We start from the raw sequence: 18,653 nt of genomic DNA, 5'->3' as shown, positions 1-18,653 counted from the left end.
GGGTGGGGGTACTTCATGAGCAATTGCAGCACCCATATCACCTACTGCGCGTTCAGACTGAAGGGCCAAGCATCATCACGGCAGACGGCGGTTCTGTCAGTGGCTGTTGCAGAAGTGTACCAAAGATCCACTGTTCACATCCAAGATTTTATACGCCGATGATGCACGTTTCACAAGAAGAGATGGTGTGAATTTCCACAAGCCGCACATATGGGCAGATATAAATCCCCAAGCACTTCAGGAAAGAGGGCATCAATACGGATTCTCAGTCAACGTATGGGCAGGCATACATAGCTATAGATTAACAGGTAAACACGTGCTACCACAGAGATTAATTGGGCCTCATTACTTGCACTTTTGCATTAATGTGTTGTCTACCTTGCTGGAGGATGTGCCATTGCAGCAACGAATACAAATGTGGTTTATGCATGATAGCGCCCAGCACACTTTCATCACAATGTACGGGAACATCTTACGCAGGCATTTCGGGGCCACTGTGTTGGTTTGGGGGGGTGCGGGGTGGGAGAGGGGAGGGCACACCTTGGCCTGCACGTTCGCCAGCCCTCAATCCCCTAGACTTCTTGTTATGGGGACACTTGACGGAATTGATGTACGCCACGCCAATCAACGATATGCGGACACCACAGGGTCGCGTCTACAACGCGTGCCAGCAGGAATAACAACAACTGGGTGTACTTCAAAGGGTGCGTCGTTCCTTACACCGGAGGACTGAGGGCTGCGTCGTCATGAATGGGCGCCACGTTGAACGCCTACCGTAAACACGTGGACTTGTTTTTCTTGTTACGATTAGTATAATCAGCTCTCGAATTATTACCTGACGCTTTTTACGAACACCCATATATACTGAAGCGCCAAAGAAAGTGGCTTAGGCATGCATATTCAAATACGTAAACAGGCACAATGCGGCGCTGCAGTCGGAAACGCCTATATAAGACAACAAATGAGTGGCGCTATTGTTACATCGGTTACTGCTGTTACAATGACTGGTTACCCAGATTTAAGTGAGTCTGAACGTTGTGTTATAGTCGGTGCACGAGCGATGACCACAAGTGGGGATTTCCCTGTACACCATTTCACGAGTGTACCGTGAATCCGGTAGTTGGGCAGTTCCAGCAGGGCAATGGGACACACCAACGTTCTGAATTGCTACAGAGTGGTTCCAGGAACACTCTTCTGGGTTTAAACACTTCTGCTGGCCACGAAACTCCCCAGACGTCAACATTATTGAGCGTATCTGGGGTGTGTTGCAATTTGCTGTTCAGATGATATTTCCATCCTTCGTACTCTAACAGATTTATGGACAGCCCTACAGGATTCTTGGTGTCAATTCCCTCCACCACTACTTCAGACATTAGTTGAGTCCATGCCACGTCATGCTGCGGCATTAATGCGTGCTCGCGGGGGCCCTACATGGTATTAGGCAGGGGTACAATTTCTTTGCCTCTTCAACACACACACACACACACACACACACACACACACACACACACACACACATATATATATATATATATATATATATATATATATATATATATATATATATATATATATATATATATATATATATATTAGACAAAATAATCTAAGACCCTGTATATACGAATCATAAAAACAGATACTTTAGGTAACCCACAATGAAAAATTACGATTTTCAAATGTGACAGTGCTCTCTACAAAAACAAGAAAAGTCTTTGACGTCAGCTGAATTTTACGAAGGCTTGATATTCTAAGCTAAATTTAGAAAATTTTATCCCTATTGGTTTTCAAAACATCATATTCCGTACCCGTTATATAATTATATTAATTGCTAACATTTAGACCACATCTCCCTCAGTAGTTCTTATATCGGCTGAGCTGGTTTTCTAGCATGTTATGCTATATTCTGAAAACACTGTACTAATATTTCTTTGTCATTTCTCTCGAATATTCCAAAGGATAATTTTTACAAGAAAATATCTGCACTGCAAAACCGAAATCCCTTTTCTTATTTTTCTTTAATTTCCTCATAAAAACATTGTTATAAATTAATAAAATTTTGTAATAATGTCCAAGACACGGCCTTGCCGCAGTGGATACACCGGTTCCCGTAAGATCACCGAGGTTAAGCGCTGTCGGGCGAGGTCGGCACTTGGATGGGTGACCATCCAGGCTGCCATGCGCTGTTGCCATTTTTCGGGGTGCACTCAGCCTCGTGATGCCAATTGAGGATGACACGGCGGTCGGATGGTCCCGGTAGGCCGCTCGTGGCCTGAAGATGGAGTGCTTTTTTTTAAGAACGTCAAAGACACGTAGTATTTAACGTCAGTGGACATACGGTTCATTATTTTTTCATGAATGTAGTCACGTAAGAATACCACGAACATCTTGTAATGTTGATGCATTAATTTGTTCTGAAAGCGGTGCTGATATTCAAGACAATAAAAGCGGGTTAAAAGGTGTGAGCTATCTGGGGAGGTTAACCTTGCATTACTGAGCAACTGTTTCACCAGGTATCCAGTCTAGCTTACCAAATTCCCAACCAGACTAACATTAATTATAATCTTTTAATAGTCATCTTACGACAACCGGTGATATATATGTAAAACAGAATTTAAAAAAAAGAAAGAAATCGGTTTATATTTGGACATTTATTTTAACATTGGTCATTGTTCCGTTAAAATTTCAGCATATTAAACATGATTCATAAGTAAACTGGTGCCTTATTTAGGATTGTGAAAATGTGAGTTTGTAATCTTACGGAACACATCAAATATGGAGCCAAGATTGAGATACTGCATACAACACTGTATTCATAAAATAACACACGAATAACGTTGAAACATATGCAAGAGAAAATTAACCACAGCGCAATCCTGTCTATCATGAAATTACCACACACTGGTATACTAAATTCATACTAACTCTCTGTGAAATCTTCCCGAAAAGAATAGCTGAGGACTGTTTTGATGATTACACTACATGCTCCACGTGGTCAACTTGGTTTACACAAAGAGTGTAACTCCACAACAATTTTGATAATTAAAATAAATTACATCGAAACACACATTACAAAAGAAAAACCTCGAACTGGTTACTATCGTCTTACTATTAACCTGATGGGTCAAACAATTGTATAAGCACGTGGTACTGGTCTCACAAAGTACACCCCACGTGGGTTGAACAGAAAGAAAAGTTGCTATATTGAAAAATATTGTCAAGACGAGACGTTATAATCTCACGCACATTCGCATTTAAGATTGATGATCTTAGAGTTACTGATCAACACAGGGTTCTACTTTACTCACAAAGTAGTGACGATGCAACTACTGGAAGATATTCTGAACTTCACACTCGAATTACACTGCGTTGCAATTTAAGATAACATTAGATATTTTAGATATAAACCTGAAATAAAGGTGGTTAAATTTTCAGTTAGGCTGAACTTAAGAATTCCATTGTCCTTCGGAGTTAGCAGAGACGCGCCTAGCCAGAGATCTTACAACTTCAGACGCTCGCCGCGGACCGACTGCCCGTGGGCCCCTACCGAGAGTGCTTCCTGATACAAAACGGAAGTGACCAGAGATGCAGCTTCTTATACCAACATGACAAGGGACAGACAGGACCAAACTAAGAATAGAAACCTCTTTGCTTTTATAAAGCGTAGCTACCTATTCCGACGTTGGTCCTACTGTTCTCTAGCAGACAGGTTTGTCTGTTACCATCAAGCATGCAACTGGAAATACATTTGATCATTCAACCTTTCACACAGAAGGGAAGGGGAATGGCAGTATCTTATCATATACAGTATATAAAAGAAAGCGCATGTAGGTTCCGTATGAGACTGTGTGACATGAATTACATATAAACTGTGTTTTAAAGTGTAGTAATGTGACAGATCGTTCTTGATCACGTTCAGTATCACGTTCCACTGCTCAGTCTCCTCCGAGATAGAAACACCACAGTAAATTTTGAAGTGGAATGTATGCCGTAAATGACAACAGTTTTAAAAAATTAACATGAAAGGAATCCAACAGAGACCTTTCAATCTCAGTAAAGTGTATCATGTTGTTTCTCGTGTAGTACTACACGTGAGTCTCAGTCAGTTAAATTACACTGCTTTGCCATGTCGTACCCTTTGCTTTTGCTTTTTGGTGGAGGGGGGAGGATTATATGTGATCCCTCACTTCTCGGTATTTATCATCTCGCATCGGTAGTTTTAGTATTTGCTCCCGGGGAAGGACCTTTGAGAGGAATTGCAGCAGGTGTCGTGCTATGTTATTTCCCGTACTTCCCTGAGACAAGAAAAATGAAATTTTGGTCGTATGTAAGTACACAAGTGGCAAGACGCAGTCAATACCTTCGCTGCGCAGTGCCGATATTACTGTTACCGACGACTGTGCCGCTAAAGCGGAGTTATTGAACGCAGTTTTCCGAAATTCCTTCACCAGGAAAGACGAATGGAATATTCCAGAATTTGAAACACGAACAGGTGCTAGCATGAGTTTCTTAGAAGTAGATACGTTAGAGGTTGCGAAGAAACTCAAATCGCTTGATGCGGGCAAGTCTTCAGGTCCAGATTGTATACCGATTAGATTCATTTCAGATTACGCTGATACAATAGCTCCCTACTTAGGAATCATATACAACCGCTCGCTCACCGATAGATCTGTACCTATAGATTGGAAAATTGCGCAGATCGCACCAGTGTTTAAGAAGGGTACTAGGAGTAATCTATCGAACTGGAGACCTATATCATTGACGTCGGTTTGCAGTAGGGTTTTGGAGCATATACTGTATTCAAACATTATGAATCACCTCGAAGGGAACGATCTATTGATACGTAATCAGCATGGTTTCAGAAAACATCGTTCTTGTGCAACGCAGCTAGCTCTTTATTTGTACGAAGTAATGGCCGCTATCGACAGGGGATCTCAAGTTGATTCCGTATTTCTAGGTTTCCGGAAAGCTTTTGACACCGTTCCTCACAAGCGACTTCTAATCAAGCTGCGGGCCTACGGGGTATCGTCTCAGTTATGCGACTGGATTCGTGATTTCCTGTCAGAAAGGTCGCAGTTCGTAGTAATAGACGGCAAATCATCGAGTAAAACTGAAGTGATATGAGGTGTTCCCCAGGGAAGCGTCCTTGGACCTCTGCTGTTCCAGATCTATATTAATGACCTGGGAGACAATCTCAGAAATTCTCTTAGGTTGTTCGCAGATGATGCTGTAATTTACCGTCTAGTAAGGTCATCCGAAGACCAGTATCAGTTGCAAAGCGATTTAGAAAAGATTGCTATATGGTGTGGCAGGTGGCAGTTGACGCTAAATAACGAAACGTGTGAGGCGAACCACATCAGTTACAAAAGAAATCCGTTGGAATTAGATTACTCTATAAATAGTACAATTCTCAAGGCTGTCAATTCAACTAGTACGTGGGTGTTAAAATTACGAACAACTTCAGTTGGAAAGACCACATAGATAATATTGTGGGGAAGGCGAGCCGAAGGTTGCGTTTCATTGGCAGGACACTCAGAAGATGCAACAAGTCCACTAAAGAGACAGCTTACACTACACTCGTTCGTACTCTGTTAGAATATTGCTGCGCGGTGTGGGATCCTTGCCAGGTGGGATTGACGGAGGACATCGAAAGGGTGCAAAAAAGGGCAGCTCGTTTTGTATTATCACGTAATAGGGGAGAGAGTGTGGCAGATATGATACGCGAGTTGGGATGAAAGTCATTAAAGCAAAGAGGTTTTTCGTCGCGGCGAGATCTATTTACGAAATTTCAGTCACCAATTTTCTTATCCGAATGCGAAAATATTTTGTTGAGCCCAACCTACATAGGTAGGAATCATCATCAAAATAAAATAAGAGAAATCAGAGCTCTAACAGAAAGGTTGAGGTGTTCATTTTTACCGCGCGCTGTTCGGGAGTGGAGTGGTAGAGAGATAGTACGATTGTGCTTTGATGAACCCTCTGCCAAGCACTTAAATGTGAACTGCAGAATAATCATGTAGATGTAGATGTAGACACGGGGTAGTGAGTGCAGTGCAGCGCCGTTTCGCCGGCAGGTCGTCGCCGGGCCGGTACGTGGTGAACGCGTCCGGGGGCGCGCTGACCGTGCTGCGGCTGGAGGCGTCGGACGCGGGCTCCTACCAGTGCGTGGGCGAGAACCGCGCGGGCCGCGCGCTGGGCGCCGTCACGCTGGAGGTGCGCCGGCGCGCCGCGGCGCCGCCCCCGGCCGCCGCGCTGTCGGGCCGCGTGCTGGCGGCGGGCGTCGCCGTCGCGGCGCTGCTGGTGCTGGCCGCCGGGCTGCTGGCCGCCTGCGCGCTGCACGGCGCCCTCGCCAGGAAGCGCCGCCGCCGCCGGCACGACGCCGCAGAGGTCAGTCCGCGCCTCGCTCGCCGCCAGCTGCGGTGCTAGGGCAAAGCACACTACTGGCCGTTAAAACTGCTACACCACGAAGATGACGTGCTACAGACGCGAAATTTAACCGACACGATCACGTTCCTATGATATGAAAATGATTAGCTTTCCAGAGCATTCACACAAGAGTGGCGCCAGTGGCGGCACCTACAACGTGCTGACATGAGGGAAGTTTCCAACCGATTTCCCATACACAAACAGCAGTTGACCGGCGTTGCCTGGTGAAACGTGGTGGTAATGCCTCGTGTAACGAGGAGAAATGCGTACCATCACGTTTCCGACGTTCATAAAGGTCGATTGTAGGCTATCGCGATTGCGGTTTATCGTATCCCGACATTGCTGCTCACGTTGGTCGAGATCCAATGACTGATAGCAGAATATGGAATCGGTGGGTTCAGGAGGGTAATACGGAACGCCGTGCTGGATCCCAACGGCCTCGTATCACTAGCAGTCTAGATGACAAGCATCTTATCCGCATGGCTGTAACGGATCGTGCAGCCACATCTCCATCCCTGAGTCAACAGATGGGCACGTTTGCAAGACAACAACCATCTGCACGAACAGTTCGCCGACGTTTGCAGCAGCATGGACAATCAGCTCGGAGACCACTGCTGCGGTTACCCTTGACGCTGCATCACAGTCAGGATCACCTGCGACGGTGTACTCAACGACGAACCTGGGTGCACGAATGGGAAGACGTAATTTTTTCGGATGAATCCAGGTTCTGTTTACAGCATCATGATGGTCGCATCCGTGTGTGGCGACATCGCACATTAGAAGCGTATATTCGTTATCCCTTTACTGGCGTATCACCCGGCATGATGGTATGGGATGCCATTGGTCACACGTCTCGCTCACCTCTTGTTCGCATTGATGGCACATTGAACAGTGGACGTTACATTTCAGATGTGTTACGACCCGTGGCTCTACCCTTCATTCCATCCCTGCGAAACCCTACATTTCAGCAGAATAATGCACGACCGCGAGTTACAAGTCCTGTACTGGCGTTTCTGGATACAGAAAATGTTCGACTGCTGCCCTGGCCAGCACATTCTCCAGATCTCTTACCAATTGAAAACGTTTGGTCAATGATGGCCGAGCAACTGGTTCGTTACAATACGCCTGTCACTACTCTTATGAACTGTGGTATCGTGTTGAAGCTGCATGGGCAGCTGTACCTGTACATGAAATCCAAGCTCTGTTTGACTCAATGCCCAGCCGTATCAAGGCCGTTATTACGACCAGAGGTGGTTGTTCTGGATACTGATTTCTCAGTGTCTATGCACCCAAATTTCGTGAAAATGTAATCACATGTCGGTTCTAGTATAATATATTGGTCCAACGAATACCCGTTTATCATCTGCATTTCTTCTTGGTGTAGCAATTCTAATGGCCAGCAGTGTAAATCTGTGCAGCAGCACTAGCTGGGAGTCCCTCTAGACCAAACAAGAACCCTCAGGCTCCCCGACGATACTTCAATTTGCTAATTGCTTGATAAAACGTATGAACACGAGACATCGTGCTACAAATTAAAGTTCGCCCACGCAAAGTATAAAATGAGCAGTCCCTTAGCTGAGTTGTTATTTTTACTCATGTGATTCATGTGAAAACGTTCCCAACGTGACTATGGCCGCACGACGGGAATCAACAAGCTTTGAGCGAGGAATGGTAGTTGGAGCTAAACGCGTGTGTCATTCAAAATATTGGAAATCGTTAGGGAGATCAGTACTGCGAGATCCACATTGTCAAGAGTGCCCCGAGAATACCAAATTTCAGGCAGCGCTTGTCACCACTCACAACGCTGCGGCTAACGGCATTCACTTAACAACCGAGAACAGCGGCGGAGCGTATACGTTAGGACAGTGCGTTGAAATTTGGAGTTACTGGGCTACGGCAGCAGACTACCGACTCGAGTGCCTTTGCTAACAGCACATCTCCTGTAGCGCCTCTAGTGGAGTCGTGACCGTATCGGATGGACCATAGACGATTGAAAAACCGTGCCATGATGAGTCCAGATTTCAGATATCTCTGTTGCTAAGAGATGAAGCTATGGTTCGAATGTGGCGCAGACCCAAAGTTTTTTTTTTTTTTTCTTTTGAGTCATCAGTCTTCTCACTGGTTTGAAGCGGCCCGTCACGAATTTCTCCCCTGTGCCAATCTCTAAATCTCAGAGCAACACTTGCAACCTACGTACTCAATTCTTTGCTGGATGTATTGCAAACCTCTGTCTTCCTCTGCAGTTATTAATCTCTACAGCTCCCTATGGTAAGATGGTCTTAACAGATGTCCTATCATCCTATTCCTTCTCCTCGTCAGTGTTTCCCACATATTCCTTTCCTCTCCGATTCTGTGCAGAACCCCGTCATTCTTTACCTTATCACTCCACCTAATTTTCAATATTCGTCTGTAGCACCACATCTCAAATGCTTCGATTTTCTTCTGTTCCGGTTTTCCCATAGTCCATGTTTCACTATCCATACAATTCTGTCCTCCAAACATACATTCACAGAAGTTTCTTCCTCAAATTAAGGCCTTTGTTTGACACTAGTAGATTTCTCATGGCCAGGAATGAACATTTTGCCAGTGCTTATCTACTTTTCATGTCCTCCTTGCTCCCTCCGCCATACGATATTTTGCTGCCAAGTTAGCCGAATTCCGTAACTTCATCTGCTTCGTGACCACCAATCCTGATGTTTCTCGCTGTTCTCATTTCTGCTATTTCTCTTTACTTTCGTCTTTTTCTATATTCTGTACTCATTAGACTGATCGTTACCTTCATCAGGTCCTGTAACTCTTCTTCACTTTCACAGAGGATAGAAATTTCATCGGCGAATCTTATTATTGATATCCTTTCACCTTCAATTTTAATTCCACTCTTGAATATTTCTTTCATTTCCATCATTTCTTCTTCGATGTACAAACTGAACACAAGGAGCAAAAGACTACATCACGGTCGTGCACCGTTTTTAATACGGGCACTTTATTCTTGGTGTTCCACTCTTATTATTCCCTCTTGGATCTTTTAAATGTTGTACGTTACTTCTCTGTCCCTATCACTTACCTCTGTTTTCCTCCGAATTTCTAACATCTTACACCATTTAATAATGTCGAATCCTTTTTCCAGGTCGACAAATCCTATGAACGTGTCTTGATTTTTCTTTAGTCTTGCTTCCATTACGAATCGCAACGTTGCAACTTCCTCTGCGACGGGAATTAACAGATTTTGAACGACGAATGTTAGTTGGAGGTAGACCCATGGGACATTGTTGTTGTTGTTGTGGTCTTCAGTCCTGAGACTGGTTTGATGCAGCTCTCCATGCTACTCTATCCTGTGCAAGCTTCTTCATCTCCCAGTACCTACTGCAACCTACATCCTTCTGAATCTGCTTAGTGTATTCATCTCTTGGTCTCCCCCTACGATTTTTACCCTCCACGCTGCCCTCCAATACTAAATTGGTGATCCCTTGATGCCTCAGAACATGTCCTACCAACCGAGCCCTTCTTCTGGTCAAGTTGTGCCACAAACTTCTCTTCTCCCCAATCCTATTCAATACTTCCTCATTAGTTATGTGATCTACCCATCTAATCTTCAGCATTCTTCTGTAGCACCACATTTCGAAAGCTTCTATTCTCTTCTTCTCCAAACTATTTACCGTCCATGTTTCACTTCCATACATGGCTACACTCCATACAAATACTTTCAGAAATGACTTCCTGACACTTAAATCTATACTCGATGTTAACAAATTTCTCTTCTTCAGAAACGCTTTCCTTGCCATTGCCAGTCTACATTTTATATCCTCTCTACTTCGACCATCATCAGTTATTTTGCTCCCCAAATAGCAAAACTCCTTTACTACTTTAAGTGTCTCATTTCCTAATCTAATTCCCTCAGCATCACCCGACTTAATTCCACTACATTCCATTATCCTCGTTTTGCTCTTGTTGATGTTCATCTTATATCCTCCCTTCAAGATACCATCCATTCCATTCAACTGCTCTTCCAAGTCCTTTGCTGTCTCTGACAGAATTACAATGTCATCGGCAAACCTCAAAGTTTTTATTTCTTCTCCATGGATTTTAATACCTACTCCGAAATTTTCTTTTGTTTCCTTTACTGCTTGCTCAATTTACAGATTGAATAACATCGGGGAGAGGCTACAACCCTGTCTTACTCCCTTCCCCACCGCTGCTTCCCTTTCATGTCCCTCGACTCTTATAACAGCCATCTGGTTTCTGTACAAATGGGACATTACATTTCCGAAATAGTGATGAAATTCGGTAATCCGAAATCGACAGTGTCAAGAGCGTACCGAGAATACCAAATTTCAGGCGTCACATATCACCTCAGAAAACAAAGTGGTCGACGGTCTTCACTGTACGATTTAGAGCAGCGGCGTTTGTGTAGAGTTGTTAGTGCAAGGAGAAGCAACAATGCTTGAGAAAACCATAGAAACCAATGCAGGACGTTAGACTAACGTATCCAGTGGACACTGCGGTGAAATACGGCTTTAATAAGCCATGGCAGCAGACTCCCGACGTCAGTGCCTTTGCTAAAAGCACGACACAGCCTTCAGCGCCTCTCCTATTGTCGTGACCATATCAGCGACACCCTAGACGACTGGAAAACCGTGGCATGATGAGATGAGCCACGATTTCAGTTAGTAAGAGGTGATACAAGAGTTCGAGTGTTGTGCAGAACCCACGAAGCCAAGATGTCAACAAGGCTCTCTGCAAGTTGTTGGTACTTCGGGAGTAGGAGTGATACGAACGAGTTTCTTTGCCGGTATATCTTCACAACAATGATGTGAAGACTAGCGTTAAGACACACTGAATAATTCCAATACCTGACTATGATTCGATCTCACGGCCTTACGGTCTACGTTCTCGCACTTTACCGCTTTTCTGTTTTATTCTGCCTCCTTATCTCTTCTTACAGCGGTGCCATTCGCTCAGCTTTAGTTGCCTTCTCAGCCTGGCTTCTGTGATATTTATTTTGACTGTTAAACGGTAATAATTATCGCGTAAGGAATTAAGAGACATAACTATTTCCCGTCATATGGAAACTCCCTTTTTTATTTATTGAAATTAAGTTTCTTCTTAATTTTAAACTGAATGCCAAGGAAAATACAGCAGTTTGTTAAACTGAAAAGTAAAGCAACATCCGCTTCTTCTGAAATCCTTTATCTCTCTTCGTTCTAAAAATGCTTTTTTATTAACGGAAATAGTTGTGATAATTTGACTAAAGTCGACTACTTGGTCATTTGTAAAAACTGATGTTGTTGTTAAGGAAGAGAAAATAAATAAACAAAATTCTTCACTTTCGTGGTAGCTGTGCTCAAGAGCTCGTGAGTTGCGTTTAAAATACAAGTAACGTAACTTCCTGGTAGATTAAAACTGTGTGCCCGACCGAGACTCGAACTCGGAACCTTTGCCTTTCGCGGGCAAGTGCTCTTTGCCGGCGAAAGGCAAAGGTCCCGAGTTAGAGTCTCGGTCGGGCACACAGTTTTAATCTGCCAGGAAGCTTCATATCAGCGCACACTCCGCTGCAGAGTGAAAATCTCATTCTGGAAACATCCCCCAGGCTGTGGCTAAGCCATGTCTCCGCAATATCCATTCTTTCAGGAGTGCTAGTTCTGCAGGGTTCGCAGGAGAGCTTCTGTAAAGTTTGGAAGGTAGGAGACGAGGTATTGGCAGAAGTAAAGCTGTGAGTACCGGGCGTGAGTCGTGCTTCGGTAGCTCAGTTGGTAGAGCACTTGCCCGCGAAAGGCAAAGGTCCCGAGTTCGAGTCTCGGTCGGGCACACAGTTTTAATCTGCCAGGAAGTTTCATATCAGCGCACACTCCGCTGCAGAGTGAAAATCTCATTCTACAAGTAACGTAGTATGTATGCCCGCCCGACTAACCGCGCGGTCTAACGAGCTGCTTCCCGAGTGGGAAGGCATGCCAGTTCCTGGCCAAATTTTCCCGGCAGATTAGTTTCGAGGTCCGGAGTGCCGGCCAGCCTGTGGATGGTTTTTAAGTCGGTTACGCACGTCCGTTATGAGACGTTCCCGGGGGGGGGGGGGGGGGGGGGGGTGATCCCACTGTGGGCCGAACCACACAGTAGCCCTGAGTTCGGTGTGGGGCGGCGGTGGGGTGGGTGGACTGCTGTGGCCTGTTGTGGGGTTGCGAACCACTGAGAGCTACGACGGGACGAAGCCTCATCGTCGTTTCTAGGTCCCCGGTTTAATACACAGTATGTGGTGCCTTCCGGAGAACAGGGTGCCCTAGCCGCCCATCAGAGTTTCCTTCAGGTAGAACAACTAAAACTGATAATTTCCCTTCTCTCTCCATCCCATCTGTGAACTTTATATTAGTGCCTAAGCCTCGTGTCGTACTGTTTAGAACGATGTTGTTACTGCATGGTGTACACACTGCTTATAGAAAATAAGTCATGCTGAAGGCGAAGCTACAATTTTAAATAACCTCATGTTTGCCACCGCGATTGTACAAACGTCCGCTGCAAATTATAGGTCAAGGCGGAATCCGTCGCCAGTCCTAGGGCTAACGCCGGGTAGCGCCAGGACGGCGAAGGAGAACTTATTCCGAGCTGGACAGGCATCCACGATCTCTTCGCGGAAACGTTTCCCGAGATTTTACTGTTACTGGCTGGCTCCAAAATGAAGTACATTTTTTCTCAGCTTAGAATAGATTGATACCGTTACCAGACCGACGAGTTGCATTCGTAGCTTACTAAATTATGGAAGCATTGGGTTCAATAACTCGGCTTTTCTTTTCCACTGCGCGATGTTTACCATAGAGAGTAGTTTAAGTGGAAGCAACACTTCCTGTGGAAACTTCCCCATACTACAGGGTAGGCAGATTTTGTAGATGGCCATTATGCGACTTTATTTCACTAATTATAGAATCAGATTGAATGAACGCACTGGGTAGCTGAGGTAGCTGGTTAATGGCGATTCAATTGAGCTAGAATTAAATGTATTGAACCGACTGTAATCTTCTCCAGGACACACCAAGCCAGAATTCTCGTCCGGTGTGGTGTACCAGTGCTGCGACAAAATAGTGACCCATTGGTCTTGGCACTGGATGCCTTGTTATTTTCCGTAGTGTGAGGGTTCAATTCACACTTCAGGCGCGAGTTTTGATTGGCTCTGGAAGATCCTATTTACCCCTGATTAAGACAAATGGAGACTATACGATTCCACTGTAGCTGCAGATTCACATGAAACGTGATGTCCCTTCGCTACCGATCACACCTTATGGTTGGCCATGACAAGGGTTTAAGTGGCAGCATTTAGAAACTCCGTCACCTGTAACCTTTCTTACTGTAGTACGTTTACTTTAGTTAAGGCAAAAAACGTCATGTAAGGTTACTGGGCAAATATTTTATCTTTTACTTCAGATTGAGATGTAGTACATATTTTTCTGGTTACACGGAATTTGACTCCTTCGTGACCACATATTGCCATTAGTTCCTTGTTTACTCAAGGTTCAAAACGCCTTAAGTTCTCCACGTAAGGTTCAAATGGCTCTGAGCACTATGGGACTAAACATCTGTGGTCATCAGTGCCCTAGAACTCAGAACTACTTAAACCTAACTAACCTAAGGACATTACACACATCCATGCCCGAGGCAGGATTCGAACCTGCGACCGTAGCGGTCACGCGGCGCCAGACTGACGCGCCTAGAACCGCATGGCCACACCGGCCGGCCCTCTCCACGTAACGCACTTGTAAGGTTTCGAGCACTGGTTGGGCATAAAAATTTTCATAATTTCCCTTCAGGCTTTAGCTTGAGCACACCTAACTGTTGATGGAAATTCGCTTTGGTTCTTAACGTCTCTTCATTCATTGTCAATACAGATATGTAATAGATTCGACTCCCAGTGAGAGACAGATCTTTTCGTCACATCACTTCAAATTCAGACTTAACCACTCCTAGCTAATGGTGAAAGAGAATTCAACAGTTAAAGTGTCTTCTTGTGAAGTCAACAATGATACGTGGAGGATCCGATTTTTAATCGTCACTGTACTCTTCGTTGCGTCACTCGTAGCTAAAACATGCGCACATCTTGCGTCTGAGGAAAGAAGCTTATATTTAGTGTCCATTCTCGGCTAGAAAACAATGACGAACGGTGCCGAGTTCGAATCCTGGGAAGGCATAAATTATTAATTTTCTCGTTACTCCAGTTAGAAATATCTCAATACTGGTGAGAACATTAGATATCTAGCCTTTGCCTGTGCTTGAATAACAGTCGGGTTTGGTGGCTTCGAATCACCATCCGTCACATAAATTACGTCATTTCAAGTTTGTTACTTGGGAATGAAACCCTTTTTAACATCTTTCCAGGTTCGTTAATAGGGACAACAGCTTTTAGATAGTTGTCCCGACACAGTACAAAAATTATGGAAAATATTTTAGAGAACAAGAGTTCAAGAACGACTGATGTGTTAGAGTTACGGTCATTACACGTGTCAAGTACTAATGAGAGGGGTAACAATTTACAATATATATATATTCCAAAATTCACTAAACCTATGAAATAATTTCGATTTTTTAATGTTTGAGCTTTGTGACACTCGATAATTTTAATAGCTTCGGTCGATTGACTATTTATTGTTCAGTAGCTTCCCATTTCTCATTAAAGCTGACAGATAAAACGCGGCTGGGATATTATTTTACGGTTTTATTAAAGCGGGGCTTCATCGAAATACAGCAGCAAGACGCAGTTAAATTTTTATTAGATATCTCAAGTAAAAATTCTGTCGTAACTGAGCGGAGGACTTAAAGGGGTTGTAGTGAACCGAAACTGACTTCAGTATTCGCGTCTTGTAATTTCCTTCTGCAAAGGGAACCTGTCGTGATATTTTTCGATACGTTGTCCCATAGTTATTCATACTTCATAGACAGTATGTTACACGATTTACTATAAATGTCTCAACATAGAATATAAGACAAAATAACTATTTTTGTCATCTTAAGGCATTATACATAAGGCCGGCCGGTGTGGCCAAGCGGTTCTAGGCGCTTCAGTCTGGAACCGCGTGACCGCTACGGTCGCAGGTTCGAATCCTGCCTCGGGCATGGATGTGTGTGATGTCCTTAGGTTAGTTAGGTTTAAGTAGTCCTAAGTTCTAGGGGACTGATGACCTCAGATGTTAAGTCCCATAGTGCTCAGAGCCATTTGAGCCGTTATACATAATGCGGAAGTAATTGAATGAACAGTACTTTTGAGTATTAGAGTTGAAGTTGAAACAACAGCTGACAACGTTTTCATTCGGATAGGTCACATTATCGCAGCCCGAATGCGTTGCGGATTAAACATGTTTCCAACTTAATATTTTAAAGCAAATGAATAAATAGTAAGTATAGTCCAAATGATTGTTTGCTTTGCTGTTGACATTGTCATAAATCAGCTTAAAACGGGGCATGCTTAGCACTTCAGTGGAAGAAACTTAATTGAATGTGTTTCCAAGTATATTTCAAGTAAGAAAACTAGTTATACATTAACCTCTACAGAAACAGAAAACGTTTAATTTTTACGTATGCCTATTAGTTGGTACTATTGCAATTTACGGAAGAAAAAGACGAATGTAACAAAGGGGTTGTACGATAATGGTGTAAGGTGAATAAATGAACTGAAGTTTGTACCACAGCCGGGACTGGAACCCAGGTGTACGTAGTAATTCTGACCATCACACAACGGCAGCATTATGGACAGCATTGCTGCACGGACCGCTTAAGTCAAATACCCTCCCCAATACAAACTTCAGTTCATATCTTCAGTTTATTTTCCCCTTAAATCGTCACTATTACCAAGGATCTGTGCCATTGGAACTACACCCCAGCGTTGGTCATAATGGAGAAATCCTGTACCTCATTTTATCGTATAGATCTTGTTATTAAATTTTCCTCGAGACATTTAAGTCTCATCCTTATCTACGATAATGGTGTAAGCCATTTATTCAGGTTACACCATATCGCAGATAAAGATGAAACTTAAATGCCTCGAGAAAAATTTAATTATAATATCTATAAAGAGGTAGACAGAAAGTTTGTTTGTATTCTGCAGTAGATGGCATCGGGTAATTCCGAAAATATTTTTCCGGTTTGGCATTACTAAAGCATAGTCCAGCTTAGCAAATATTTTCTGTACAGAATGTGAGCAAAACCACAGAAGAAAATCGATACAGCCTGAAATCTGCTTACAAATATGAACGAACACAGTTCACGCTGCTGAAGATAATTGGTGAAATAAGAAACGTTAGTCGTAAGCTGTACGAAAGAGTAACTACCGGTCGATTGCTCGTTAGCCATTATTTTTATTTCACTCGTTTTAGAAATGCTTGGCCAAAACATTATTATTTTACACTTCATGAAACAAATATTTCATTCCCGCTAATGCTGATATACACTTGGCAAAAGACACAGCAGCTACTTTAAAAATTAAATTGCGTCCAGTCTGAGCTGCACAAATAAGTAATGTGTAGCTCTGTGTGGACATACTGTGTACGAGCCGATGTATATATGATGACAATCAAGTGATGACTGAAACTACTCGTAAAAGAAATTACTGTCCTGCTGAGACTATGGAGTACATATAAAATACTTAGCTTGACAGTAAATGTAAAGCACCCAAAAATGATGTTATTTCAGTTATTACAAATTAGAGTCAAATCTACCAAGAACTTGTCTGTTATAAGTGTGGGTTGCAACACTTCTTGTCTGGAAGCATCTGCCTGAATCCGGAAGGTTATCATAAAGCTGTTGTATTATCTACAGAAACAAACTGTTCCACCACAGTTGAAACTGCCTCTTGATATCCTGGATATCGCGACTGGTACGAAATCGATGTCCGAGCTGAAACACATGTTCGATCGTGGACACATCTTCTGACAATAGGAGTACCTCAAAATCACACAGGCAGTTCATAGACACACGTGCTTTTTATGGACAAGCATTATCCTGTTGAAAAATGACATCACGATATTGTCACATTAGAGATAACAAATTATTACGCAGGTTGCCATTGAGTCAGTGACTGTCGGTTACGGCATGACTCCGAACTCAGCCTTTCCTCTTGTAACTACGGTAGCCTGCGAATGGGATGGTGATTCTCTATTCCGGTTGCTGTTAAATTCCGTTGATGGTATGGAATGACACGTATTGTAGGGAGACCTTTAATTATTCTCGGATGGCAGGAGCAGTTGTGGAGGGGACACCGTGCGTTTGATGCACAATACGGCGATCCTACATTGATGTTGTTGGACGTGGTCGATCGGAACGTTGACGAAAATTCTCCTTGCCCTTATGTTCCCTCGCAGACCAACAATGCGCCACTGAGAAATCCGATTGCCCCAAAAATCTTGATATTTGCCGATTCGAACACACGCCCAAATGGAGACCAACAAATGAGACTTCTGTCGCATTCTGTTAGGCGCCGATAACGCTGTCTCACACGATTAATAGACATGTGCTTGTCCTTCACAGGTATCATTGTATACGTGACACTGTTCACACCCCTTCGTATACCCTACCAGGCTTGGTAACACCATTAAGGCACTGCTCGTGGCCACCTGTTACAGAGTATTGCAACTGCAATCATTTATAAAAAAAAAAGAAAATAATTCAAATATGTGTGAATTCCTAAGGGACCAAACTTCTGAGGTCACCGGCTCCTAGACTTACACAGTACTTAAACAAACTTATGCTAAGAACAACAAACACACATCCATGCCCGAGGGAGGACTCGAACCGGCCGCGCAATCCGTGACATGGCGCCTCGAACCGCGCGGCCACTCAGCGCGGTAATCAATTATATACTCACCCAGTGTGTGTATGTGTACAAAGATACATTGACATCCGACCATGTCTTCTGTGTTGTTCATCTTTTTGTCAGGCAGTGTATTTCGGTTTTAACAATCCGTACTGATGTAGCCATTTCTCATACTTCAGATATAATAATTCAGATGATTGAGAAATCAACATTCCGTTTGAGGAGACGGTGATGGTCTTGTTGTAAAGTTTTGAATATGGACGAGACAATCACTTAGATGTTACACTCATAACCAGTTTCCGCCCTCAGTGGCCATCTTCTGGTGCTATGGGTAGCGTTTTGAGAACCAATGATCGCATTGTCAAACTTTGATAATACATGAGATTTTGTTCAGCGAATGCCGCCCACAGCATTTAGAATGGCCGCTGGGTGCCTAAAACTCTCT

At 43.6% G+C, this 18,653-nt stretch overlaps 1 protein-coding gene across 1 annotated transcript in view; it reads left to right on the top strand.

Moving 5' to 3' along the window:
• The window catches only part of LOC126092885 (leucine-rich repeat-containing protein 24-like), a gene marked incomplete at its 5' end in the record, with an annotated part of 204,387 nt that overhangs the window by 56,597 nt on the left and 129,137 nt on the right, over positions 1–18,653 (top strand). Inside the window, one exon of the mRNA XM_049908614.1 lies at positions 6,075–6,387. Coding sequence (XP_049764571.1) covers positions 6,075–6,387 — 313 coding nt within the window. The remainder of the gene's footprint in view (positions 1–6,074; positions 6,388–18,653) is intronic.

This window comes from Schistocerca cancellata, chromosome 7 (genome assembly GCF_023864275.1).
Source record: "Schistocerca cancellata isolate TAMUIC-IGC-003103 chromosome 7, iqSchCanc2.1, whole genome shotgun sequence".
Taxonomy (NCBI): domain Eukaryota; kingdom Metazoa; phylum Arthropoda; class Insecta; order Orthoptera; family Acrididae; genus Schistocerca; species Schistocerca cancellata.
Note: the sequence above shows the minus strand (reverse complement) of the source record. Positions and strands in the feature narration are given on the sequence as shown.